This window comes from Neolamprologus multifasciatus, chromosome 23, assembly GCF_963576455.1.
Source record: "Neolamprologus multifasciatus chromosome 23, fNeoMul1.2, whole genome shotgun sequence".
Classification (NCBI taxonomy): domain Eukaryota; kingdom Metazoa; phylum Chordata; class Actinopteri; order Cichliformes; family Cichlidae; genus Neolamprologus; species Neolamprologus multifasciatus.
The window spans coordinates 37,802,285-37,829,144 of record NC_140460.1 but is presented as its reverse complement, the minus strand read 5'-3'; the positions used below and the strand labels follow the sequence as shown (position 1 = coordinate 37,829,144).

The window sequence follows — 26,860 nt, the reverse complement described above, 5'->3', positions numbered from 1 at the left end:
AATAATAATAACAATAGCAATAAAACATTGCTGGGAATATATAGAGCTGTCTTTGTTTTCCCTGTGCTCACTCCTCCAACCACACTTAACTGCTCACCCCAGGCTGACTACAAGTCTTGTTGAAAATTATGTTTTTGGTTTTTTAGAGAGAAAAAAACATTAAATTCACTCCATGTTTACATGAATAGATGGAGAGCACCTCTTTCCATATGCATATTTCTATAATTTTTATCATAGAGGTCAACTATGTTTTTAATGAGGTCTTCGTACTGGTGGAACAGCTCCATTTTCACGCCTGCTTTCTGTATGTCTCATATATATCTTTTCAAAATTGCTGTATATTACTGCATGGAATATTCATAAACTCCAGGAAAGAAATGCAAATGAATGCAGTGGATCGGTCATACACATAACTGTGAATATACACACATTCCAGATGTTTTAAATTAGGAAGCCCCCTGACTGAGACTTGCTAAAGACCCCACAAAGCCAAGCACTCCAACTAGAATTTGTTTGAGCGTCACATTAGTGAGTTAAGAGCTGATGAGGCAGCTCAATGATAGAAGATTTAAATATCTCAAATTATAATAGGATGTTGGTGTGTGTTTGTCTGATGAGAGCCAGCCAGGGAAATCACAGTGAAATGAAATGCAATATTTATGAATTCTGATATTGAAGGCTTCTTTCTAACTTCAATATTAAACCTGCCGAGGTGCCCTTCAAAATCTTGTAATAATCCACTCCTCCCTTTCTCTATTCTCCCCCCCATCGGTCTGTCTAATAACTAGTGATGGGATTTCCAGCTCTTTTTAGAGAACCGGCTCTTTCGGCTCGGCTCACTAAAATGAGCCGGCTCTTTCGGCTCCCAACCAGCTCTTTAGGTTATTTTGTTGCTTTAATTAATTTATTATTAACAACAATATAAAACTATGCACAAAAGGAATTATTAATGTAAACAAACAAACAAACAAAAAAAAACGGTAGTTTTATTTATATATGTTTATTAGAGGTGGGAATCACCATACATCCCACGATACGATATTATCATGATACTTAACGCACGATATGATATTATTGCAATTTTTTAAAATATTTTGCGATATTCAGATTCTGTACATAAAGGTAAACTTTATCAATATTCATTTTATCTAATATCAAAGTCTCACACTCAGTCTTTCTCTCATTTCAGTTTTATTGTTGACAAACTTGAATGGTTTGTATTACAGTCTAGTCCAACTTAACTAAATGCAACCATCTGGTACAATTATAGCTATTCTGAACTATGCAATTTATGAAAACTATGCAGCCCCTTCAGCAACTGAAGAATTTGAAAGTAAATTAAAAGAAAATATAATTTTACATTAAATAAAAAAGTTTTAAACTTAATTAAAATAAAACATGTCTTAAATTAAAATAAGTAAACTGTCATGTTTATTGCTGCCAAAATTTTCAAGATTTCTGCTGTCCCTGTATCGATACATTATTAGCAAACAAAATATTACGATACTACACAGTATCGATTTTTTCCTCCACCCCTAATGTTCATATATAAATATATACGTTGGCCCCTTGAGACAAAGCACGTACAAACTCCAAAACAAATTTCTAGCATTAACTGAACTTCCAAAACAGAGCTACCTAGATCATTTAAATTACACAATTGAAAGCATATGTGTATTGTTTGTGTATTTGTACACAGGCACTCATATATATTCAAATAATTTAAAAAAAATGTACATTTACCTGTTACTACCGCACACCAAATCCGGTCATTGGTACTTGCTGGCTTGTGTAGCCACTAGGTAAAACAACTCAACACTGCGCCCAGCATCCTGGAGCACTTCTGTTGTGTTTTGTACGTGCTTTGGAGTTTGTATGTGTGTTGTCTCTAGGGGCCACCGTAAATATACTTTTTTTTTTCACTCCACATAAAATGTAATAAATAAATCATATAATACAAAAATCAACTATTCACATTTCAACTTTTAACTATTTAAATTTTCAGCTTTTTCCTTTTAAACAAATGTAAAGTGAAACAACACAAAACACTGCAAACCACAACACAATTAAATATAAATATGAAAACAAAAAGAAGATGCACATTCTCTGTCATATGGGTCTGCATGAATAAACTTTCTGAATCCTTTATCATCTGCAACTGAAAATAGTTGTGGATGATTACTATACCTTTCTAATGTGACGTTGTTGTCCCTGGCTCGCTTTCTCTCTCTCTCCCTCCTGCTCTGTTCCTGTGCTACTGCAAGTGTAACTACCACCCCTCCCCCCTCTTCCCAGCACTAAGCAGCAAGGCTCGCGTGCGGAGTGAAGCTGCAAAAAAGTGCAAGAGAGAGGGTGAGAGAAAGAAAAAAACCCACGGCTCCCAATAAGGAGCCGGCTCGCATCGTTCACTTCAAAGATCCGGATCTAAGAGCCGTTTCGTTCGCAACCGACACATCACTACCAATAACCCCACTCGCACAAATCCAAACATAAAGCAGGTGCTTGCTCCCACAATTTAGGAGTTTAAAGGAATATTTTCCCTGGGTTTTCCTGTTGCTTGTGCAATAAAATGTTGGGTAGGCGATTACAGCTTAAAAGCACAAGGTCATCTGTCAACAAAGTGGTCTAAACCCTGCAGTCAGAGCTACATCTCAGACTCTACAGGCCTTAGTTAGCATGTTAAATGATAAAGTTCATGGCAGTGAAAATAACAAAAGCCTGAACAAGTATGGCTTGTTTCGAAGGGTTGCTGGAAAAAAAAATCCCTTCTCTCTGAAAAGAACACAGCTTAGACTTATGAAGTTGCATCTGAGCAAAGACTCAAGACTTCTGGAACAATGTCCTTTGGACAGATGAGATCAAAGTTGAGGTGTTTGGCCATAATCCACAGTGACGCGTTTGGAGAAAACTAAGCAGCATATCAGCACAAACACCTCAAAACAACTGTCAGACACGGTGGTGGAGCAGCAATTATTTGGGCTTGTTTTGGATTCCAAAGAACCTGGACACCATGCAATCATTGAGTCGACCATGAACAAGTACGGCAGTTTTCCCATATACAATTGGACTTGTTCTGAGTCGCCCCCTGCTGGCATTAGAAGAAATGTAGATTTAAGGTAATTCTACCTTAATAAGTCGTGAATAGGTTAAATAATCTTTTTCTTCTAATCTTCTCTGAACCTCTTTGGAGCTAAAGCTAGAACAGTCTTCCTCTTAAAAAAATGAATACTAATAAGCATTTAAAATACAGCTTCTATTCAGTACAGTCAGCGATTGCAGACTTTATTATTCTCTGCTTGTTTCACTACAAGTTTCACTACTCTTTAGGTCATTTCACTGAAGTACCTTTATTCCGTCATTGCAAATGTATGCCTTTATAGATTAATAGTGTTAATCCAACTGGGTACTGGTGCTTTTGTAGTGAGAGATTTGGTTCACTTTTGACCTAAAAAGCAATCAGTTGAAGAAAAAAGAAAACTACATTGTTGGATGTTCTTTTCGGGTAAATTTAAACACAGTTCTTTTTATACGTGTAGTAAGGACAGACTCTGACTACTCGGGCTTTGTGGCTAATCCAAAAGATTCAAGGAAACACTTGTTAAACGTTAATCCGAGGATATTACAACTGAGGGTTAAAGGAAGGATAACATTCCACTCAATAATCCTTCAAATTTCCACCTGGCTTACAGTTCATCCTTTGAAAGTGGATACAGTTCATGACCAAGCTGATCCTGATCAAGTGCCAGGTGAAAGACGCCGCTCGTGTCCCCAAATTCTCAAGGTAAATATACTTGTGGTTTGTCTGTTTGGCAGTAAAATAGTGGGTAGTGTTCAGTGGTCAAAGCTAAACACGACACAGCACAACAGAGATGATAAGTAATGCATTGGCTTGAAGTGGACGTGATTACTGTGAAAACCTCCCTGTGACTCACTGCTGTGTGAGAGAGTGTTTCTGCCAGCATGGATGGGGTGTGCAGAGAAACCTAAATCTTGGGGATTGGATGAGTAAATAAGGCTGTTTGTGCATGAAGCGGTTCTGTGCTATAATAATCTCCAAATGTGCAAAATACTGGGGGACACATAAAGGAAGTGCCATGTTTTAATTGCACTCATTTTACTGTGCGTTTCATTGTTAGGTATGCTGTGGGAAAGTGAGGATAAACGTTAGCCATTCCAGGGTTACATCTACCTTTTAATGATGAACAATGGTGCTTCCATATGGAATAATAAATTTCAATAACTCTCTCCCTCCCACTCTGCCCGTTTCCCCAATGTTTTCCTCAGTCCACTGCTCCTCATTTGCATGACAGTTGAGAACAATATTGCCGAAGCAGTCCAGACAAAGGCTCTCTCTGTCTTTAATTTTGTTCTCTTTTCTCTCTTTCAGAGCCTCTCAGATAATGGGATGTTTCGCAGTCATCAAAGCGTGACCCCCTGTCCAGACTGAAGTCAGCAACAGGTTTGATCACGTGCACCAAATCACAGAGAGCAGTGATGTCACGTGGAAATAAAGTCTGAAGTTTTCCTCAGGAGAAAGCTGCAGCAGCATTTCCAAAGAAATGAGTTCATTGTGCTTCAAATCATTTTTAGGTTTAAATTCAGCTGAATAATTAAATAGGTCTCAGTGGATTGGGGATGTCAAACTTGGTTTTTAAAGGCGGCAAACCCAAATATTCTGGAGCGCAAACTGAGCGCTTCTAGCTGTCACACGTGCCTCTGGGAAAGAGTGAACTGAAAACACTTTGACGTACTGCCTTCTTTTAAAATTGTAACAGCGCGTTCTCATCCCGGGGCGTAAGACACTGACATTCTGAGGTGGCTGGTGTTGCACAGACAGGCACAAGTTGCCCCTTGGTGCACCGGTTGCAGTAATGCTTGATGCTGACAAGTAACCGTGCACATCTAAAGAGTGGGAGGAGGAGACTGGAGGAGCTGTATGGCGTTATTTTTGTGCCACTATTCTGAGCGCACGTAAAAAAAAATTTGAGCGCACGTAAAAAAAATTTGCAGTTGCAAGTGTTGCATTTTGAGGAGAAATTTATTTTGAGCGAAGAAAAGCTAAATTTGAGTGAACAAAATTCATTGCTGCGTGCAAAAAATGTATTTCAGTGTTTGCTATTATCCCCACACACATACAATAGCAGCCCCTCTCGCTCAGTTTTTGCATTTGTGCTCGCTTGCTATGTGTTGCTTGCGCTCTCAACATTTCTGACCGTGCCACAAAACCAGCCAATCACAGACTTGGATGCAAAAAAATCTGATTGGCTGTTTTGGTCTCTAATCAGCTCAAAATGACAAAATGCAATATCCCAGAATCCATTTCGTCCAAAACTCAAACGAGGCAGTGGCGGATTTGAAATATTACTCTTTCTGGGTCACAAAATAAACGTTTAAGATATTTTCATGCGAGAATGGTGCTGTGTAAACTTCTAATATCTGCTCGATTTATCAAGACATCACATATTTGCATAACTGCTCTAACGTTTTCGGAGATGCCTGGAGCGACAGCTGTAGAAGCTGCTGGTCATGATATCAGTTTGGATATGTGGTGAGAGGGAAACATGAAGGTGATACAAATCATACATATATACCAACAAGTGTACATCACTGTCACAACAGTGTTTATTTTAGTTCAAAGGCTTTATGGTTTTTCCTATAATACCTGGTGGTGCAGTTGGCCGATTTTTTGTCAGTTCAGCCTTAGATATTATGTTTAACCCAAGTGACCACCCAGTCAGCTGGTGGGTAATAGGCATCTCTGAAAACGTTAGAGCACTTATGCAAATATGTGATGTCTTGATAAATCGAGCAGATATTTGACGTTTACACAGCACCATTCTCTCATGAAAATATCTTAAAAGTTTATTTTGTGACCCAAAAAGAGTAATATTTCCGCCACTGCCTCGTTTGAGTTTTGGGCGAAATGGATTCTGGGATACTGCATTTTGTCATTTCGAGATGATTGGAGACCAAAACAGCCAATCAGATTTTTTTGTATCCAAGTCTGTGATTGGCTGGTTTTGTGGCACGGTCAGAAATGTTGAGAGCGCAAGCAACACATTGTGAGCAAGCGCAAATGCAAAAACTGAGCGAGAGGGGCTGCTATTGTGTGTGTGTGTGTGTGTGTGTGGATAATAGCAAACACTGAAATACATTTTTTGCACGCAGCAATGAATTTTGTTCACTCAAATTTACCTTTTCTTCGCTCAAAATAAATTTCTCCTCCAAATGCAACACTTGCAACTTCAAATTTATTTTTACGTGCGCTTCTGTTTAAACTTTGAAAGTTTCATAACAAACAATGTGGAAGTGATCATTTTAACATTAGTTACTGTCACACACACACACACACACACACACACACACAGCTGCACTTCTTTTCCTCTCAGCTATGATGCTTTCTCGGTTGCCATGGTTGCCAACAAGTATCTCTGGTGCCCGGCAGAAATGGCCTCTGATTGGCTGATCAGTATTCAGACAGCATGCTTGCTTGGCTGGATGCTACCCTACCCTGCTCCGTGTGTGTGTGTGTGTGTGTGTGTGTGTGTGTGTGTGTGTGTGTGTGTGTGTGTGTGTGTGTGTGTGTGTGTGTGTGTGTCCATCAAATGTCACTTATCACCTGAGAGATGAATTATTCCATCCTCTCCTCTTTCTCTTTCTTCAATCAACTTTTCCTTTCCTTTTCTTATTATGAAGAAGAAGAGAGAGAGGGAGGACCAGCGACTGAGAAGGAGAAGAAAGATGGGTAAAAAAGGGGAATGAAGTTGGGAAGAGCAAGAGCGGCAAAGAGATGACAAAGAGTGAGTGACAGCAACTGTATGACAGGTGCCACTCTGAAGACTTTGATCTATATGCTTTCGGTCAGAGGAGGCTTAGATTGTCAATGAAAACTGGGTTTTCAAATATAACGAAGAATCTGGATAATAATACACATGAGTAGCAGTGTGTTATATATTATGATCATCATCCTGGGCCTCACTGGGATGTTTTTGTGTCCTGGGATAATCTAAAGAGAGCCTGGAGAGGGAGAGAGAGAGGGAGAGAAAACAACATCAGTCAAATGGCAATAAAAAGAGTAGGGGGTTTGATCTTAACCTTTCAGAGTGACTGACAGCAGCCTGGTTGCCATGGGGATATAATGAAACCGCAGATTGTCATTATATAATGCGGCTCTTGTGTGAAAACCTCACAATGTTGCTCCATCATACTTCATATTTCAGTGAAATTAATGGATCGCACATTCCTCTGTTCTCGGGAAATTCCTACCGCAGAACAGTGCCGGGGAGCTGAAAACAAACACTGTGGGTTAAAGCTCCGGGCTGCCCTCCTTTGGTCAGTTTCACTGTTGTTGACAGCTTAGGGGATGCAAGGTTTTCACGTGACAGGCAGCAGCAGCGGAGAGGGGCATTGCAGCTTCAAGTGGCCATGATTGCAATGGAGACCGTCTATGACGCACGCCTGTGTGTGTGTGTGTGTGTGTGTATGCGTGTGTGTGTGTGTGTGTGTGTCTGTGTATGTGTGTGCTGGAGTGCCTGTTGTCTTTGATGATAATGAGGCAGACAGAAACAGGCTCTCAAGTGAGTTTTCATTGCCACCTCAAACACACTCTGCTGCATACTATCCCTGCACGTGTGTGGGGTGTGTTTGCGTGCGTGGCAGGCAGATAAGAGACCGAAAATCCCAACTCGATGCTGTTTTAATGAAATTAATCAAAAAGGACGGGAAATCGAAACATTTCGTGTTATGTGATAACAAAATGCCATTTTGCTTTCTGGCTATAATTGGCTGCTTTTTAATAAGAGATTACTGCTCTGCCATTTTGCTTTGTGAATAATGGAGTTTTACTTTAGCTGGTGGCCAGCGTGATTTCATGAGGGTTGGGTCGAGACACATTTATTGGGTCCACTCATAATTTATCCATTCAGCTATTTATTTGTATATGTCTAAACATGTGCTAAAGTTTTTAAATTTAAGCATCTTTTATATACATATCATTCACAGTTACCAAACCTTTAACCTAAGTATTAATACAATTTAAAGGGGCTAGACAATTCTGTGTAAAATGCTTCACACGCCCCTCATTTCTTCATATTTTGCTAGAAAAATGGGAACCAGGGCTAACTATATGTGGAAATACAGTATATAAGGCAAAAACAGAGGTTGTCATATCTGTAAACAATCTTAGGGCTTCTTGAAGGACATTCAAAGCTCTTCCTTGGATGTTTCTGCCCTTTGTTCTATTCCCTTTTAACATGATCCCACACTGCTTCAGTGATGTTGAGGTCCAGGCTCTGGGGAGGCCAATCCATGATTGGGATCATTGTCATGCTGACAAAATAAGCTGGTGCTTGATCCTTTGATCTCTTGATCTTTGATAAGATCTCCAACACCAAAGGCTGAAATGCAGCACAAACCATGCTTTAGAGATTGCTGTAGACACTGTTGTGATATTATGTACATATTGAAGACAATTTTAACCAAAACCTTTCAATTTGGATTCATCGCTCCATCAGGCCTGTTGCCACTGATTGCAGTTCTTGTGTAATTTCGCTTACTATTCCTAGAACCAGTTCCGATAGTCACAGTGGAAGATTTCACAATAGATGGATCAACAGAAGTGCCAGATAGCTTTCTTTTTTCACCACTTTCAGATAATCAGATAATCTGCTATGATAACATCAAGACCACTTTAAATAGTCACAAGGAAGTTTATAGATATTTTTCATTAAAGGGGAAATTAGCTACAGGGGCCAAACTCTATTTTCCTACCAGTCTGCAAACATCTTTGTTGCTGCTTCAGAGTTGGGAATTTTAGCATGGGAGGCTGTGGGAACCTAAATGGCCATCCAAGGAATCGTAGCACGGTGGCACGGTGGTTAGCACTGTTGCCGCACAGCAAGAAGGTCCTGAGTTCATCAGACTTTCTGTGTGGAGTTTGCATGTTCTCCCCGTGTCTGCGTGGGTTCCCTAAACGGGTGCTCCGGCTTCCTCCCACCGTCCAAAGACATGCAGTTAGTGGGGATAGGTTAATTGGATAATCTAAATTGCCACTAGGTGTGAATGTGTGAGTGAATGTGAGTTGAATGGTTGTCTGTCCCTGTGTGTTAGCCCTGTGACAAACTGGCGACCTTTCCAGGGTGTACCCTGCCTCTCGCCCTATGACAGCTGGGATAGGCTCCAGCGCCCCCCGCGATCCTGAAAAGGATAAGCGGATGGATGGATGGAATCGTAGTGTTTGGCGGGTTCTTTGTTGGCTTTTTTCCACATTGTTGTCACTTAATATTTTCAGAACTAACGCTTAAAAACAAGCACGAGCTTCATAAATAAACTGAAGTGTATAATGATCAAAACCCTTGTTTATATACATCTAGGCCTCATCATCAACTTCATCCACGATAAACGCAAAAAAGAGGAAGATCGATGTTTCCAGAATGCAGACGACACGTCCTCCAGGTAAGGTAATATCAATAAAGCAGGATATGTTATCTCGTCCTCACAAGATAAAACGCTCCATGCTGAGGTCCACGCTTACAGATACATGAAGATGGAAGAAATCCAAACGAGCAGCTAAATCTGATCTTACTATCGCTTTGCTCATATTTAACTAGTCTAATTGAATTTATCTGCAGAGTGATGAATTGCACAGTGCGGTACCATGAAAGCACGGAAGTTAAAGCCTAAATTTATGCAGGGGGCCTCTGATTTCACCACGAAAGAAAGCCTCAATGGCACTGCGCACATGAGAATATTCCAGATAGTGCAACAAAATGCCTAAAAAATAATAATAAATAACTATGGTGTGATGGAAGAAATATAGTTAAGTCCAGAGTCTTAATCATAGTTCTAAAAACAAACTTGCGTGGAATTAGAACGAGTTTCAGCTTGAAGGAGAGCTGAAGTTGCAGTTTTTTAATGCTATAGTTAAAGCTGGAGAACTAACCCGCTAATTATGCACTGTGTTATTCTTCAGAGAACACTTCATTTACATTACATTTACATATGCAAATTATAATTATATCCACTTAATTACAGTATTTGCTTGTTCATCTGCTATTTAGAGAAGGCAGCTGATGCAGTGTGTGTGTGTGTGTGTGTGTGTGTGTGTGTAATATCTGTCAACCTGCAGTATCTGTCTGTGTCTATCTGTCTTTCCAGCTATCTGTCTGACAGTGGAGCACTTCAGTGGTACTTCCATTAACGTCTACATTGTAGAAACTGAGTGATGGTAATTCTGTGTGTGTGTGTATCTGTCTCCAAGGCTGATCTGGCAGCCAGGAAGCAAGTAGCCCCCAAGGCTCTGGGTTTATTTGTTTGAGGTCAGTTAATTAATTATAGGTTTGTAGCAATTTCTCAAAAAAAAAATAAATCCAAGACTGGTTTGCGTAAAGAAGAAAAAACGCTTCTTCTGACATTTACTGATCACAGCTTAATGAAATTCGGGGAACAACAACAGAATCGAGGTGGCGGCAGGTGTTCTGCGATGTCTGCGTAGTCCACATCTTACTTTCATGACGATGACTCAAAAGTATTCACACATACTGACGTCTAGGCCGGTCCCACACCTCCGAATCGCTGTGTTTTGAATGAGCCAGTGTTTTCTGGTCTGAAAGCAATGCATCTGAAGCATTTGCATCAGGCTGAGCACCAGAGAGTGTTTATAATAAAAAAAAAAAGTGAAACAGGCAGTTTTGCAGGAGAATTTTAGTTCAGACATGATGTAAAACAGGCTTTTGTATTTTCACCTTCTTCTAGATGAAGGTGGGAATCATCAGACAGTCACAATAAAATATTACTGCAATTTTATATCCTGTGTGTTGCAGTAACATATACTGTGATCTATCGCCTACAAAAAATGTCCCCAAAGGTAAACTTCACCAATATCTGTTTTATCCAATAAGAACGTTATCTCACTTCACTTATTTTTTGGCTGAAAAATGAGATTGTTAGTAAAACCTGCTGTAAATGTTGCCATAACACAGTCAGTCTGTGATTGAATGTGTCAAGTTGGCAATTACATGCAATCTGTTTCTGATAATTCAGCAATTAACTCAAAACCCACATATCTGTTGCTGTCTCCACACACAGAAATTCACATTTAACTATTACATTTGCACTCAGCAACCTTCCCATTTCACACCAGAATACAAACAGTTGAGTCGAGTCCCCTCGAGTTGTGTTCATAGACAAGGGTTCATTCAGACTGATGGCAACATGTTGGCAATCTGTCTGCATTTATAAAATAGACATTTGAAAAACTCTTTGCGAGCGATTGCAGTCAGCCCAAGTCAGACTGCAACTGGTTGCAGAAAGGTTGCCTCATTTTAGGCGACCTGTGCAATCGCCTTGTGATCAAAAGTGGTCATGAGTGTGCAACACCCTCAAGCTCCAGGCAACCATGTAGTCCAAATGAGTTGCAATTGGTTGTAGAATGTGAACATATTAATTACAATGACCACTGGTTTATTTATTTGTAGAGATTGCCGTCCTGTTTATACTCTTGTGCTGAATTAGCAGACTGTTTTGTCAAGCTAAGTGTTTCCAGCGTTTGATGGTTTACGTTACCTGAGGATGGTGGAGCCCTCTTGTTTGTAGTATTTTTAATTTATTAAATAAAAATACAGATAATTGGTGTCCCCCGTATTCATACAATATTGCCATTCTAAAAAAATATCGCAGTGGTGGTGTATCGATCCCTCCCCACTATTAAGGGGCTTTTATAAATGAATGCAAACACAGTGGACTAAAATGTGAGAAATCAATCAAAGCATTTAAAATCAATCAATGAATCAGCCCAGTCACGCTTCCTTTCTATAAATCCTTTATTCAATATCTTTGTTTTCATTGTGTATACAATGGATTGGACACAAACTGTACAGTGCAGACAAACTCTGTTTGCATAAGATATATTTATACATATATATATATATTTATATATGTAAAGGTAACTGTACATTTACTGACAGACAGAGGAATCTCCTTTAAAGTTAGCACGAGCTGCACTTTGCTTTTGGCTCATAGCCTGCATGGCTTGCACTGGGGAGATACAACCGGCTGTGGTTTTGTTATTCTTCATCTTAACTTTGCTTTTATGTGAGTTACAGCTGTTCAACTTAGTAAGAATCTCCTTTTGAAAGCAAACATAAATGTATATACACGCTCTTGCTGTTTCAAGGCTATCAGTGGGAAAAGCCTGGGTAGTTTAGTCACTAATTGGCTCATAAAATATGTTTTATTTGATTTAAAAAAGTAAAAAGAAAATAACTAACTGCACGAAAAGCTGTTGTCTTTGTGACTTAAGAAAAAGCAGCACCAGCTGGGTGCCAGGTAACATAAAGATGATATATTCTGACTAAGAAAGGTGTTTTTTTTAGAGCCTGGCTTCTGAGTATACTCACACACCACAATCCAGCCACTGAGTGAGGAAGAAAATCTTCTGAGTCAATTCTGGCTTTGCTATTTTCGAGTCACAGAAGATTACTGTGTTTTAGGAATAGGGGGAACAGTTTAACTAAAACAACCTAATCTCTAATCTGCCATCGCTATTAAAAGCAAAGACACTCATTCAACAATCTTATTTTCATGTCACAACTGTAACGTTTCTTACTCTCAGGCATTGAATTAAATATTGATGGCCTGCTTAAAGTATTAAGACTAAGACTTGCATTAGTGTAACAATATTAGCGAAATTGCAATGATGGATAGTGTTTTAAAAAAAAAACTATATTTCTTTGTGAGTCGTCTCTGATGCCACTGGAAACTGATCCTATAATACTTAATAAATGACCAGTGCTAACCGACGGCAGAGATGAGCCAGAGGCAATGCTTCACCGGTGCTACGCTGTAAATGTTTGTTTTGTTTTGAGAGCACATTTCCTACATAACCACATGCATTAGCCCCCGTCGTCGTTCCTCTTTTGAAAACCATGCAACAGGTGGAGAAACTGTCCAAACAGAGAGAGCGAGAAAGACTGGGGAGGGTGGAGGAGGACCAGGAATTGGGGGGGGTGGTTGTGGAGGGATAAGTTCTCTGGCTGCATGATTACAAGACGAGCAGAGAGCGAAAGCTAGCATAGTTACAGTGAACAGAAGATTGGGGATCAAAGGATAATTGAAAAGTAAAATAGGATGAGGAGTGACTATCTGCTGCGTGTGTGGGATGAGAGTGTTCAGAGAAAGAAACAGCTGGGAGGAGAGCGCGTTTACTGTCTCGTTGCAGATTCAGATGTAATAAGGCAGTCTTTTGTAAGAGGAATAAAGTAGAACAGAAAAAAAGAAACCTGAGGGAGACAGGCTACATCAGGAGTACAGTGCTAGCCATTACATGTTCCTGTGTCTCTAAAGTGCACCTGCACCGCAGTGGTCGAGTCACAAAAGCATTTTTTTCTTTTTTGCCCTGCTATGTCTCGTCTTGTTTTGTTTTTTTCCAGAAGCTACAGTTCACAGAGGACAAAGTAAGATGGCTACATGTGTACCTGCCACAAGAACACGAGCGGTACTGGTACGTGGAAATTAAAAATGACCCGGGCTGTCGCGATTGCTCGCTTCTAATTAAATCAGATACTCTCTTCCTGTGCTGAGACGTTTCGTGACTGTAGCCCCGCTACACAGCTACCCACCCGGTGGAGAGGAATCTCTCACTGAGAAGCTGACAGTAATTGTGCCTCCGTTGTTTGAACCAGGAGCTGTGATTACCAGCCTGGAAACACTATTGAAGCTTTATATTTGGTCAGTAGCCAGGAAACCGGGCCATTTTTTGGTGGCCTCAGCCATCATTAATTCTTGAGCATGTCCCGTAGATCTTTAATAGCTGCTTTCACAGGACGGGACCCCTGCTGGTAACCTAACAAGCTCTCTGAATAGAGGAAGGTTCGGTTCCCTCTCTAAGTCGATCTTTTTCCCCTCTGCCAGCAGCAAAGCGCAAATTAGTCGCTTGACAATAATTCAATGAAAAGCAGCTGCTGTCCTGGAGCCTTGTTACCAGTTGTATCTCCTAATGGTTGTTAAGTACAAAAACATCGTCCTCTATAGCGCCATTAAAAAGGTTCTGCTTTGACACAGGCAACACTGGACACATTAAGAAATAAAAAAGGGAGTTCACAGACCTGATTGTCAGGGTTTATTTTTATTTTTATTCTTTTTTTAAACCTTTTTTTTTTACTAACCCCTAGTGCGACACGACGAGTAGTCAATAAACGATACATCCACGTTTCTTCGATGTGAGACGAGCACAACACCAGTCAAAGACGTCTTCCTTATCAACAATATGCAAAGTAACGTCAGGCAGAGCAGAGCTGGAGTCAAACCACTCTGAGAATTTGGGGAAATCTTCAGTAAACCTTGGCGAATTCCAGGAAGGCTGAGGGTTTAACACAAATCTACAGCCGCCCTGCAAGCTCACAGCTCTCTTAGCTGGAGATGAATGAGAGGCACTCATTTAGCTAGCTATATATATATATATGTATATATATTTTTACCTCATAACCTGCACGTGTACTTGCAGATTTTCAGTATCAAGATTACAGTTTAAAACACGACATGACAAAGAAACATCTCTCTCTTTTTTCATTTGGCTCAATAAGACTTCTTTTTTTTTTAACTAATGTTTTTCTTTCAAAACAGCATTTAAGGGCTGGGAAATTACACCTGCATCACCACATAGACTGGATAAGTTTATGTAACGCTGGTCAGCCACACATACTGGAACATGAAGGCAACAGCTAATGAGATCAGGGAAGGAGAGAAAAAACGTGGCGTATGTGAGGAAAAAAAAAATCTGAAAATTAGAAACACTGTGAGCTGTCTAGTGTTTTTCACAGTCTCTTCAGTCACAGAGGGGATCTTCTGCACAATGCAGCGAGACGACTTTTACACCAGCTCTGCGTTTCGTCCGCTATGGCGACACATACCTGTTGCTGAGGCCGCAGATTCGGGGCCAGCGCTCGTTTGATGTAGGTATTAGGCTTGGTTCGTGTCGGCAGGCTGCTGAACAGTGGTTCAGTCGCGTGATTAACGTGCAAAGCGCTTGTTCCCCCCCAAAAAACTGGGACTCAACGCAACAGGGAGAGAGATGCACAGTGTCTGTTTTCATCGATTAAAAGCAGACGCACTGCAATCCTGAGCCTCGCAGAAGATATTCATTTGCATGCCTCATTGTCACTGAACGCTAATTTGAAGTGTTGGATCTCAGCGATGTCACCAACTACTTAGTGTAACTTCTCGAGGAGTTAATTGGCATCTAGTGTTGCCGTCACAAGAAAGACGAGTAAACAGAAAGGCTGGCAGCCTGAACAGGATTCAGGCCCAGAACAGACTGGCGCCATGTTGACAGTCACAGTGAGAGGGCGAAGCGGGGGGAATCTATTTGGTTTGATCTCTTTGATTTTCTACCTTGTACTGTCGTTCTCGAGTGCTTCGATTTTTACAACCGCTTTATTCAACGCTGGGATTGATGCATGCTGTTTGGTGGGGTTTTTTTTATTGTGTTCTGAAGAAACTACCTTTTTTCCCACACTTTAAGTAAACTACACAGATTTCTGAAGGCCATTGCGCAGGCTGATTTAAAGCCACTGTGTGTAAATGAAACAGCCAAAAGCAAACATTTCTCCTGCCTGATTATGCAGCGCTGATAGGCAGTTTGCTCGGATCTTCACACATCCAGCGTTGACACACAGATCTGCAACCAGAGGTGGCAGGTAAACACATGCTGCATATTTTAATAGACTTAAAGGGAACCGATCATGCTTTCTCTTCTAATCTGTTATATACAAATGCTGTTACAGTGGAGTATGTTCACAACGAACATGGTCGGAGCTTCAAATAAAGAAGTTAGTGTACGCAGTCAAAAACTCAGGCGCACAGCTCTGGAACCAGTAAACAAGGGGCAGCCAATCAGAAGGAAGTTGGCTTAAAGGAGGAGCTAAAACAACTGGCTAAAGGGCAGCAAATAAGCATTATTTTGAACAGTATTTCATGTAAAGCTAAAAAAAATAAAGCTGGAAATAACCTTAACACGCCCACTTTAAACATTACAGAGAAAAATCTTCTTCTCCTTATTCCACCACATTTATTTGGAATCTGTTAGCTCTCGGATAACGAGTTTACATTACAAAGATTACACTATAAGCCTTATAAAACATATCGTAGGCTAAATTACTTGAGTGGTTTTTTCTTACTTTTAATTATAAGTGCCTCATTTTAGCTTCGTTCGTGTAATTACTGTCGGCCCGACATTTCACAAACATCATCTTCTTTCCGAGCCCATTCATCACACAGCACAGAGTTATTTTGTGGCTCTTGATGTTTAAAAACCACTAAACTTCTGGACTCAGCTACAATGGCACTTAAACATTGAGGCAGAGGTAACTAGTGACTAATATGAATTTCAGGGCCATTTTTTTTATAACAAGAATTTTTATTTTATGATGACTGGACCTTTTGCAACCTTGAAGTCCTTGTACTTGGACCAGACACAATCTGTTATGAAACTAAAGCTGGCACACTGAAGAGGACCCGCTAATGCTATTATGACTAAAACTGAAGTGGCTGATTTGTTTGTGTGAGTTGAGAGGTTTTAAAATGTGTTTAATAATTAATAATTTGTTTACTGACTCACTGTTATAATCCTACAGTTTAGGTTATTTTTTTAAACTCACAATGAAAACTGATAATAAAGACACGAAGACCTGTGAAAACCCTGAACGAGTTCATTATAACGCAGAGCCTCATATTCGCCCTTCCAAGTCTGTCACTTGGACTTAAGCGGACCCTTGCAGTATACTTAGCTGATAGTACACTTGTATCATTGTTTATAATTTGTGTTTAGCAATTTTTTTCATTGAACCAACTTCACAGTGCATTTTTTGTTAAATTCTTGGAAGAATCTAAATGTTCGACTAATGCAAAAGACCCTTGGCAATACCAAAGCCAGTATAAAAGACGGACTTAGCCACTGTTACGTCCCCCAGTGCTCAGTAAAGTCTTGCTTTAAAGCCTCAAGCTGAATGTTTTTACCATCACTGCGTCCTGGTGACAACAAGGCGCAGATCTGGCTGTTGTTTACTGGATCAGTTGCTCACTGGCTAGTGACTTGGCAATCACCAGCTGTTAGCCAATGAGCTGACCAGGGTAATCATCCTAACTCTAAAAATGACCATAATTGACAAAATGGAAAATGGTGTTTTATTCAGCGTGACCTGAAAGCACATAAAGTCATCAGGTAAGTGTTTACAGGGGTCACAGACCAAGAAAGCCAAGGCCTGTTTTCCCGTAGATTTCTATACAGCTAGAAGTCGTTTTGCAACCAGACGAGTTGCCCCCTGCTGGCCATTAAAAAGAGTACAGGTTTCTAAGGCACTTCTGCGTTTGCTTTGTTTTTCAGACCCAGAAGCTACATCCATATTTTTTACTGGCTTTTGGCACCACTTCCCGATCTAGACCTGGCCTTGGTTCCGACACACTGGGGTAGTCAAGCGAGAGATGTTCAAGTTCAAGTCTACACACAGTGGCTTTAACATCAGTTACCCTGTTCAGTATTCCTAATTCCTGCTTTTGTTTTCAAGTACATGGGAAGGCAATTGAAAAATCAAATAAAACTAAAAGTTCTACCAGGCTTAAAGCGCCATCCGACCAGTCTAGAATATCTGCTACTCTATGTAAACACTGACTGCTACCATGCTGCTTAGACACCAGCATGCCTCCAATACTCTCTGTTCTGCTACAAACAAGGAATTTGTGTAAATCGTTCTCCTTTCAATACTCAGCTACATGCTGATTTGAGCAACTCGATGCCTAAACTCTTCATTTATCAGCCGACCTCCTCCTCCTCTCCTGAGCTGCACTTATGTCAGCGATGTGGAAATCATAGCATTTGTAAAGGAACCAAAACAAAAGAAAGGGGCGGGGGGGTAAGACACAGAGGTAGAAACTCAAATCCGATTTACGTCTGTACAGCAGTGTAACTCAAAAATCACTAGTGCTTTGTTTGTTTAGAATAATAACTGAGAAACAGATAGTAAAAGAATACTGAGAAGTCAAACATGCTTTAAGCTATGTGGTCACACATGACAAGTCTCTCTTTATTATGTGATCAAAAGTAGGGACAGGTGAACCGGTGCGTTTACCTTGTATTTAGTGCATTCGGCAATTTCCAAGCACATGTCCCCGTGTGCTTAGTACAGAATGTCCTGTGCCAAATCTTAATTGATCGATGACTAAGCGTCCTCTGAATCATCAGTGTTTGGTTTAAGGTGTTCTCTTCGCCCAATGTTTGCTGATGCTTTTAATCTGTTCCTTATTTACTCAAAGATCGAACCGGAACGCGCGGTCGATTTCTGTGGGGAGGCTGCGCTGCGTGCATGTGTGTCTGTGGCCACCAGCAAGCGAGCGAACCAGGCAAAGGAAAAAACAGAAAAGGAAACAGAGGGTGCGGGGGGGACGACAGCCTCATTCTTACAGATTGTCACAGAAAAATACCGGCGAGGACGTCATGTTTTTCTGATTTCTGTTTGTTTTGTTTCGATTTTGAGTCCTGCTTTCTGCCATATGATGAGGACATGCTACTGTCCTCGTTCAGAAATATCAGTCAGACATCAGCCTGACTTTACTGTCTTCCTTCTCCCCTTTTCCCCCCGCCGTCAACTGCAGCGTGGTCTCTACGGGCCCCCCTGGTGAGGCTGGACGTGTGGTCCCACTGTTGTTCGTTTTGTTACCTTTTTTGTTGCAGTTTTTGTTTTTTTGGAGAGCGCAGCAGTGGGGGTGGGGGCGAGTTTGTGGCTTCTCCTGGCCTCCCGTCAGCCAGGCGAGGTGAAAACAGGGAGCGGGGTTATGTCCCCTCCTTGTCGGGTTTGTTGACTGGTTTGCCGCCATTCATGACTACCGGTTCAGTGGTTGTGCTTTTGGATGGCGGGCACCCGACCAGTTTAGGAACTGCCTCTCCTACATCGTGTAACGAAGGCTCTCGGTACATCGCAACTGCAGGGGAGGAGCAAAGGAAAAGCAGAAGGCCAGCGTGAAGAGAGACAGAGGATATATGTCTATGCATACATATATAAGGTGAAAACAAAAAGCCCAGTTTGTCACCTTCTATGGGTTTAGGCAGGAAATGTGCAGCTGGTTTGGTCTTTTTGACCCTGTTGCCCTTCATGACCTGTCCCTCTTTATTGAGGCCAAGAAACCAGGCCCGACCCGACTCTTTCTGCCTGTAGAGCATCGAGCTGTAGATCACATAGTAGTTCTCGAACACCGACTCCTTAAACTTGCACTCCGCCGTGAACAGTTCCTGAGGGAGACAGAGACATAAGAAAATATCGATCACATTACTTTACCACAGTTTGTGAGCCACGTTTTCTTTCGCAGTGCTGAACTCATGAAATATTTATGTTTTCTACACTATTAAACCAAATTCTGAACTGAAATGGTATCAGAATAAAATAAACGAACTGATGAAATAGCTGCACACACAGTGTATGTGTGCATCACTGTTACAGATAACTTAATTTACAGTGGTGTTATATTTGCTTTCGGTTTAAAAGGGAAAAAGAAAAAGTTTTTAATGAGAGTCTACCGAGATGTCTCTGTGTAGATTGTTGTGAATGTGGGCAAATGTGAAAACTTTAGAGCAGTAAATTCCAATAAAATTGCAATAAATGTTAAACTGCCTGCATTTCTATGGTTTAACTGTCTTGTTCTCTCATTTCAAGCTTAATACGGTTTTCTATTATGTGTGCTTTATGTATAGATACTACTTTGCACTGTATATTGGCTGCTACTGTCTGCGTGAGACTTTAATAAAGTTTATTATCTGTAAAGTCTCACTTCCTCACAAATTGTCCCTTTTCGACTCACTGCTTATGCTTGATCTGGCGTTATTTTCTTGCAACAGATTCTGTAGGAAAAAAAAGGAACAACCAAAGAAAGAAAAACCCGATATTGACCAGCCGCAGACAAAGAGCAGAAGCACAGCACCGCCTGAATGATGTACTGCTCTAACCTGTGTCATTCTCGTTCTCCCCTGACGCTCTGGCTATGTGCACCGACAGCAAACTAAACACAAAGCCCCAAAGATCTCACCTCCCCACCCACATCAGCTCTGCTGTTATGTGTCAAAACTCTTTTCCATGGATGCGGGCGCCTCCAGCGGAGCATATTTCAGCATAGAGACAAGGTGTTATTCTTACGGGGAGAAAAATTGTCTCTCCCCGGTGTGCGCTTGCGCTGCCGAGTACGAATAAAAGCCAGGCTGGGATAAAACGTTACTCTTTTCTGGGGGTTTTCAGACTCAATTCAATTCCGTTTTATTTTTATAGCACCAAATCACAACAACAATCGCCTCAAGACGCTTTATATTGCAAGGTACAATAATACAGAGAAAAACCCAACCATCAGATGACCCCTATGAGCAAACACTTGGCAACAGTGGGAAGGACAAACTCCCTTTTTCACAGTTACAAACCTCCGGCAGAACCAGGCTCAGGGAGGGGCGGGGCCATCTGCTGTTACCTATTGGGGGTGAATGGACGGAGGCATGACAAAAGCACTAAAGAGACTCATAGAATAATTGCAGATGACATATCAGGAGGCTCAGCTTGTTGAACCAAAGTGCTTCATATATATATTTGTTATCAACTCTGAAATTACATCAGTCCTTCAAATAACAGTTTCTTTTACTCCCATTTAAACCAGGCAGGAAAAAAGCCACACATAAAAGATTTGCCTTTTTAAAGTCTTCATCCCACTGTATTTGAACATTTAGCCATCACAAAATTAATGCACCATAACAAATAAGCACTGGTAACAATGGTACTTCAGATACAACAATTTTAGTGATGTATAATTTCTACTCGGATCTTTTACTTGATATTCTAACATGTTTATCACAATAACATAACATTTATGAACCTCATTAATTAAAACTCATACATGCAAATTAATATTTATTTATTTAGCTTTCTGAATTTGTCAGAAGGCTCAATAAAAACTCCATTTTCAGAAAATATGAATTTTCAGGCGATTATCTCTTGGCTCAGGCTTTAAAGGGATCATATATCCTGTGAAATGCATATTCTTGATATTTCTTTTTTCTTTACCCATAATCTCATAGCTCTCTGTTTTAACCTGGACTTTGAAACCACTGTGTATGTCCTGTACATACTACAGAACTGATTTTGATATCATAGCTGATATAAAAGCAATATGTTTCTTGCATTTATTTCTTCATTCCCTTATTTTTGCTTTATTAGAGGATTAGCAACACAAGTACTTTTCTTCTTTGTTGTATTATGTAGTTTGTTAGTTTGTAAAATCATGTATATGACGGTGGAACGACTCGCCTTTGGCAAATCAAATCTATGTTTGGGGTAGAAATAAAAGTAATATCAAACCAAACCAGCATGAAATCATTTATGGAGAGCGCGCTTTCCCCTTAGGGCTGCACTTAATGATTAATCTCATTATCAGTCCATTTTTGATTAAAACTGTAGGGTTAACAGGAATGGGAGAACATTTTGCATTTTCTCGTGATAAATTAATAGAATAACTCGACGGCTGTTCTTTAATCTGCTGTTTTTTAAAGCCGATCAGTTAATTGAATAATGGTTGGGAGTTTCTATAGTTCTGAGGTTCAAATGCGGAAGAAGCAAAGAAGAAGCTCCCAAAACGGTTTTCACTTTATCTGTTATGTCTTTTTACTCTGTGAATAAGATTAAACTTCGATAGCCCTTGTGGGGAAATTAGAGTGATTTTCAGTCATTATATCAAAGCATGAGAGATGATTAGAAAACCAAGATTGCATATTAATATACATACCGAGACAGGGAGATGACTTGTGTCTGTGTGGCTGGAAATGGAGTGACTGGGGGTCTAAAAACCAAAACAGTGAGCTAAAGGAGGCTGAAAAGCTTTGGTGAAATTCTTCTGATTATGTGAGGAGCTTTTTTCATGGTCAGCAGCCCACTGTCGTAGACTATATATTGATATATATTGACTACGATAGCTCTAACTACCTCTGTTTTACTGTCAAATTTTAATCCAAGCATTCATTTTGATTCCTCCTCGTTCAACAAGCGCACTCCTGTCTTAATCAAGCACAGATATCAATCACGCAATAATTTACAAAATGTTGCTAGAGTAATAATTTAATAAAAATAATACTAAAGCGTTAATAAACTGCAGCTCGTTTGGCTGCAAAGGCTCCTGCAAACCCAAACAATCACCCCGGAGGTCCCCAGACCCCAGATTAGGAAGTGTTTGTCTAGACTGTCTCTTATTGGTTGTTGTGGGCCTCTTGCCAGAGCCACAGACACATTGTCATTCAGCTCAGGTCTGTCGGTCCGAGTCTCATAGCAACATGAGGAAGAGTGGCGACACGGTAGCCGTGGCAACCAACCAGCGCTGAGAGGGAGGGGTCAGCGGGTGGGTGGGTGTATGTCTGTGTGTGTCTGAGGGGAGAGCTGCACTAGCGAGAGAGAAACACTTGCATTGGTAATTTAACACAGTAACAATATGATGCATTTGGTGCTCTGCAACATCCACTCACGCTAACATAGGAAGACATTTAAAGTGATATGGTTTTAAAGGTACGGCCGGGAGATGCCGCCAATGCAAAACACACACTTGTGGCTCTAGGGGATGAATGGAGGGAGGTGCAGGAGGGCTTGCTGGGATGTGAAATGTGACTACATGATTGGCTGGTGACGAAACAAGGCAGATTATAATGAATGAATGCTCTATTTATTGGCAATCTCAGTGACACCCCTTCAGCACACAAACCCCGCGCAGCAAATCAGATGGCTTCCTTTCAAATAAAGAGCATCTCCGCAGAGATGACTATTTGTGATTCTTGCAAAACACCAACTTAATAATATATATATGTAGTCTTGACCTGCACCCTGTATTAATTATTCATTTGTTAAGTAGGGTGATCTTTGGCGGGGCGCGCAAGGAGCGGTGCCAGACACTTATTAATGTCGGTCAGTAAGGTCATACATCATTTAATGCTGCTTTTAAAATAAAAGATCTTTGACGTCTGATGGTCTGCAGCAGCAATATTTGGTCCAGTATGATTTCAGAAGACAAAAAAAGAAAAGAAGTGAAGTAGAAGAAAGACTTCATGTGAAAATCTCACAGCCTTACAGGTGAGTCATGTTAACAGCGCGGCCCGCCCCGAACGTGCTTCTGTCGTCATTTCTAAACAGCTATGTTCACGGGCTGCCCGCAGAAAGAAAGACAGGGAGAAAGAATGAATGGAAGGGTGGGGTGGGGTGGAGGGGAGGTTGGAAATTGGGACATGAAGAAGAGGGGAGAGAGAATAAATCACCAAGTGAGGAGGACGACGCCTCCTGATTGGAAAAACAGCAGGGGATTCTCTCTCTTTTACTCTCGCTCCCTTTTCTTATCTTTGTATTTCTCCCATCGCTCTCCTTTTTTTTTTTAACGCTGTCATTTCTCTGCGCTCTGCAGAGATTTAGAGAAAGCGCACACACACACACACACACACTGCACACATGCATGCACACTGTTATCTTTTTTGAATAGCACGCACACACACGCATGCTAGACTGAACAGACGCCGCTTTTCAGGCCAGCCATAATCAGAGAGAGAAGAGCCCATTAACATGTTAAACATGCTGCTCAAAAACAGACTAAATTGATACAGGCAGCACTTTGTCCCTCATCCATTAAAGACCTAAAAAATAAGGAATTCAAAATCAGACCGAGAGAGAGAGAGAAGCAGTCTAAAGTCTTGGCTCAGCGTAAGGCTGCACTAATAACAGAGCTTGGCACCTAGCTCATAATGCTGCCACAGCTTGACTGCTGGCCACTGGGAACTTTCCAGTAGAAACACGGGCAGCGATACACCACTGTAAGTAATTACTGCATTTTACCAAAGCCTATAATCTATTGATTTGGTAGAATGAGGAACATGTACTGCTGACGGGAGCCGAATCAAACACAGGTTAAAAGAAGACAAAGAGTGCAGACCTGTGGCTGTGGCACCTGCTACATGACTCACAGGCTTCATGAGTTGCTTGTCCTGGACTGTGGGCTAAAAGACTAAAGACTGAGTAAGCAAGTTAAGAGGGATGGATCAGTATGGAGACGAGCCAAACCGTTCTGTCGTCGATCGAAATTAATTTAACTAGAGAATGTAAACACAAATTACAGCCAAATATAAAAATATAGGGTTTTTAAGACTGATTCCAATGTTTCTGAATTTAAAAATCTGATATTCTGATATATCGGACGATATTTTTTCTTTCAGAAAAACAAAACATAACCAGAATTTTCTGCCGTATGTTTTGTGTTGTTATGTATTTACTCATTAACGCTCGGCCCAGCTCTGCTCAGATCAGCTTCTTGTTGCGTTTCTGGCATTCATATTACAGGTGGTGAATAGGGAAGCTGCAGAGTGCCCTCTTGTGGACAAACTATGCAATGACATCACAGATAACATGGTTGAAGGGTGTTTCTCTCTTGTCTTATTTTGCTCTTTTCATTTTCACTTAGTGGTTGTTGTAAATGCCAGTACCAAGATCTAAGATATTATGATTCACACAAAGATCCTTTTCAGATAAAAGTTAAAATTTCCCACCTTATTCCGGTTATCATTTTCTTATGACATCCTCAACTCGAAATTTTGAGTTGATAAGTTGAATTCCAAATGAGCTCTGCCAATCAGGTTGTTTCCTTGTTACCCAGAAGCAGATGGCACAGATGCATGCATGCTCAAAATCAGGTAGTATCATCAGCATGAGTGAGCTACCAGTGTATAACAAACATGACTTAATCAACACCAGGTTCTTCAGCTTTGAATGCCTTCTAGCAAATGATGCCAAATTGTTGGACAGCTGGCATCTAATGCTTCCAATAACAAGGAATTAACATACCTGCACAGATATTCCTGATTGGAAGAGCTAACTCAAAATTTCGAGTTGCTACCTCGAAATTTTGACTGATTAACTCAAAATTTTAAATACCTTACTCCGAATTTTAGGTTATGGATGGCAACTTTTTTCTGTGGCGGAAACAAGCTTCCAAACGTCCTCGTTAAATGTCTACTTAATCAAGTTGTTTTTATTATTATTATTTTTAATTTAATAGCCTAGTGTCATGTTTTTCATTATAACAAAAAAAAAATCACTAACTCTATTTAATTGCTGCCGGTGTAAAATCGAATCAACCACCACAAAATGATCATAATATTATATTATCGAGACACCAAGTAAGTTAATGGCAGTGATTAACACCCAACATTACGGTCATTTAATTCGGTTCAAACATCATAAAAATTGTACAGTTTTATTAATTACCAAATGCTGAGACACATTGCTCGTATTTGTTGCCCCTTCTTTAACGTGAATTTGCTCTCCTTGTAACGAGACTTAATGCGACTTAGCTCAAGAAAGTTGTTTTTCATCCCAATGCGCGTGTGTTTGTGTGTCTGTTTGTGTGCACTGCTCAGTGAGTGGGTGTGTTTGTTTCCAACACCAGTTATTATCACAGAGCTAATTACCCACGGGAATTGTGGGTAAACAAATCATCCTAAAGAAAAGAAGCCCACAGAGAAGGAGGAAGAGGAGGAGTGGAAAGAAAAGTGTTGGCATAAGGAAACAAAAGAGCGAGGAGTGTGCTTGGGAAAGAGACTTGAAAGGATGTCCTCCAGCCCAGGCATACTGAATTACAGCATAAATCTGATTCAGATCACAGCGTTGCTCTCAGCATGTCAGCAACACCACAGTGTTCCTCAACCACTTCAGATCCGCACACCTGATCCAATTACTCTGTGATGAAAATGTGTGGCTCTTAATTGGATCAGGTGTGTTAGAGGCGCAGCAACAACCACAGCACAGGCTCCTGTTAGGGAGGACTAAATATTCCTTTCCTTCTCTTCTGTCATATTTATATTATTACAATGGTTGATGTTCATATTGAATATGGCCCCATCACACTGAATGTGGCCCTCTTACTGAAAATAAGGTCAATTGTAACAGTAATGGGATCCAAAAGCCCATGCTTGGGCCTGCTGCAAATGCTCCATTTCAGACAGATTCTAGTCTTGACCCTGCATGATGTCAGCAACAGCAGATATCGCTAATGAGGTCATCTCAGGGACACAGGTATGGCTATGAGGCAAGAAGCCCCACACACCTTCTCTTTAAACCTTCTATTTGGAAGTTATAGCCAATCAGAAAAAAGGTAGGATGGCCTTAAAGGGAGAGAAGGTTTAGGGAGCTTGGAAAGAAAAGCATCTGGACTTCTTTAAGTTTCCTTGAAGTCGTTTCACCTCTCATCTGAGAAGCTTCTTCAGTTCTAAGAGCAATTGATGGAGTCCCAGATTTAAGCCCTATGGGAGTGTCCACAAGAGGGTCATGCGCCCCCTATTGATCCTCTACTTAATCACACGAGCCAAGGTGTGAAAAGGGTTGTGGGTCCCAATCAGCCAAGGTTTCCCTAATCAATGTTTCAGGTGAACCCATTGGGAAACCTAGCCCCACCCTATCATGTAATTGACTGAGGTCAAATAGCCCAGGTTGTGAGTAGGTGTTAAGGCATCTGGGAAGGGATCCCAAGCTTTATGGGACACTCTCATGGGGCTTAAAATCTCTCCACCAATTGCTCTTAGAACTAAAGAAGCTTCTCAGATGAGAGGTGAAATGTCTTCAAGGAAACTTAAAGAAGTCCAGTTGCTTTTCTTTCCAAGCTCCTTAGACTACGATGACCAGGATGACTGAGATACCTGAGAGGCTAGACCAGTGGTGGGCAACTCCAGGCCTCGAGTGCCGGTGTCCTGCAGGTTTTAGATCTCACCCTGGGTCAACGCACCTGAATCAAATGATTAGTTCATTACGAGGCCTCTGGAGAACTT

General features: G+C 40.8%; 1 protein-coding gene and 1 long non-coding RNA gene across 3 annotated transcripts in view; one reads left to right on the top strand and one right to left on the bottom strand.

Moving 5' to 3' along the window:
• Positions 1–3,135: 3,135 nt before the first annotated feature.
• Positions 3,136–10,014, top strand: LOC146492139 (uncharacterized). Its single transcript, XR_014872298.1, has 3 exons — positions 3,136–3,781; positions 4,388–4,459; positions 9,372–10,014. It is a non-coding gene; the product is annotated as an uncharacterized LOC146492139 (long non-coding RNA).
• Positions 10,015–12,710: 2,696 nt separating this feature from the next.
• Positions 12,711–26,860, bottom strand: part of LOC146492137 (fibroblast growth factor 14-like) — a 74,237-nt gene continuing 60,087 nt past the window's right edge. For both annotated transcript variants that reach the window (XM_085150772.1, XM_085150773.1), the window contains exons 4-5: positions 19,078–19,276; positions 12,711–18,969 (exon numbers count right to left, since the gene is read on the bottom strand). In XM_085150772.1, the coding sequence (XP_085006898.1) occupies positions 18,821–18,969; positions 19,078–19,276 (348 nt within the window). In that variant the 3' untranslated portion in view covers positions 12,711–18,820. The remainder of the gene's footprint in view (positions 18,970–19,077; positions 19,277–26,860) is intronic.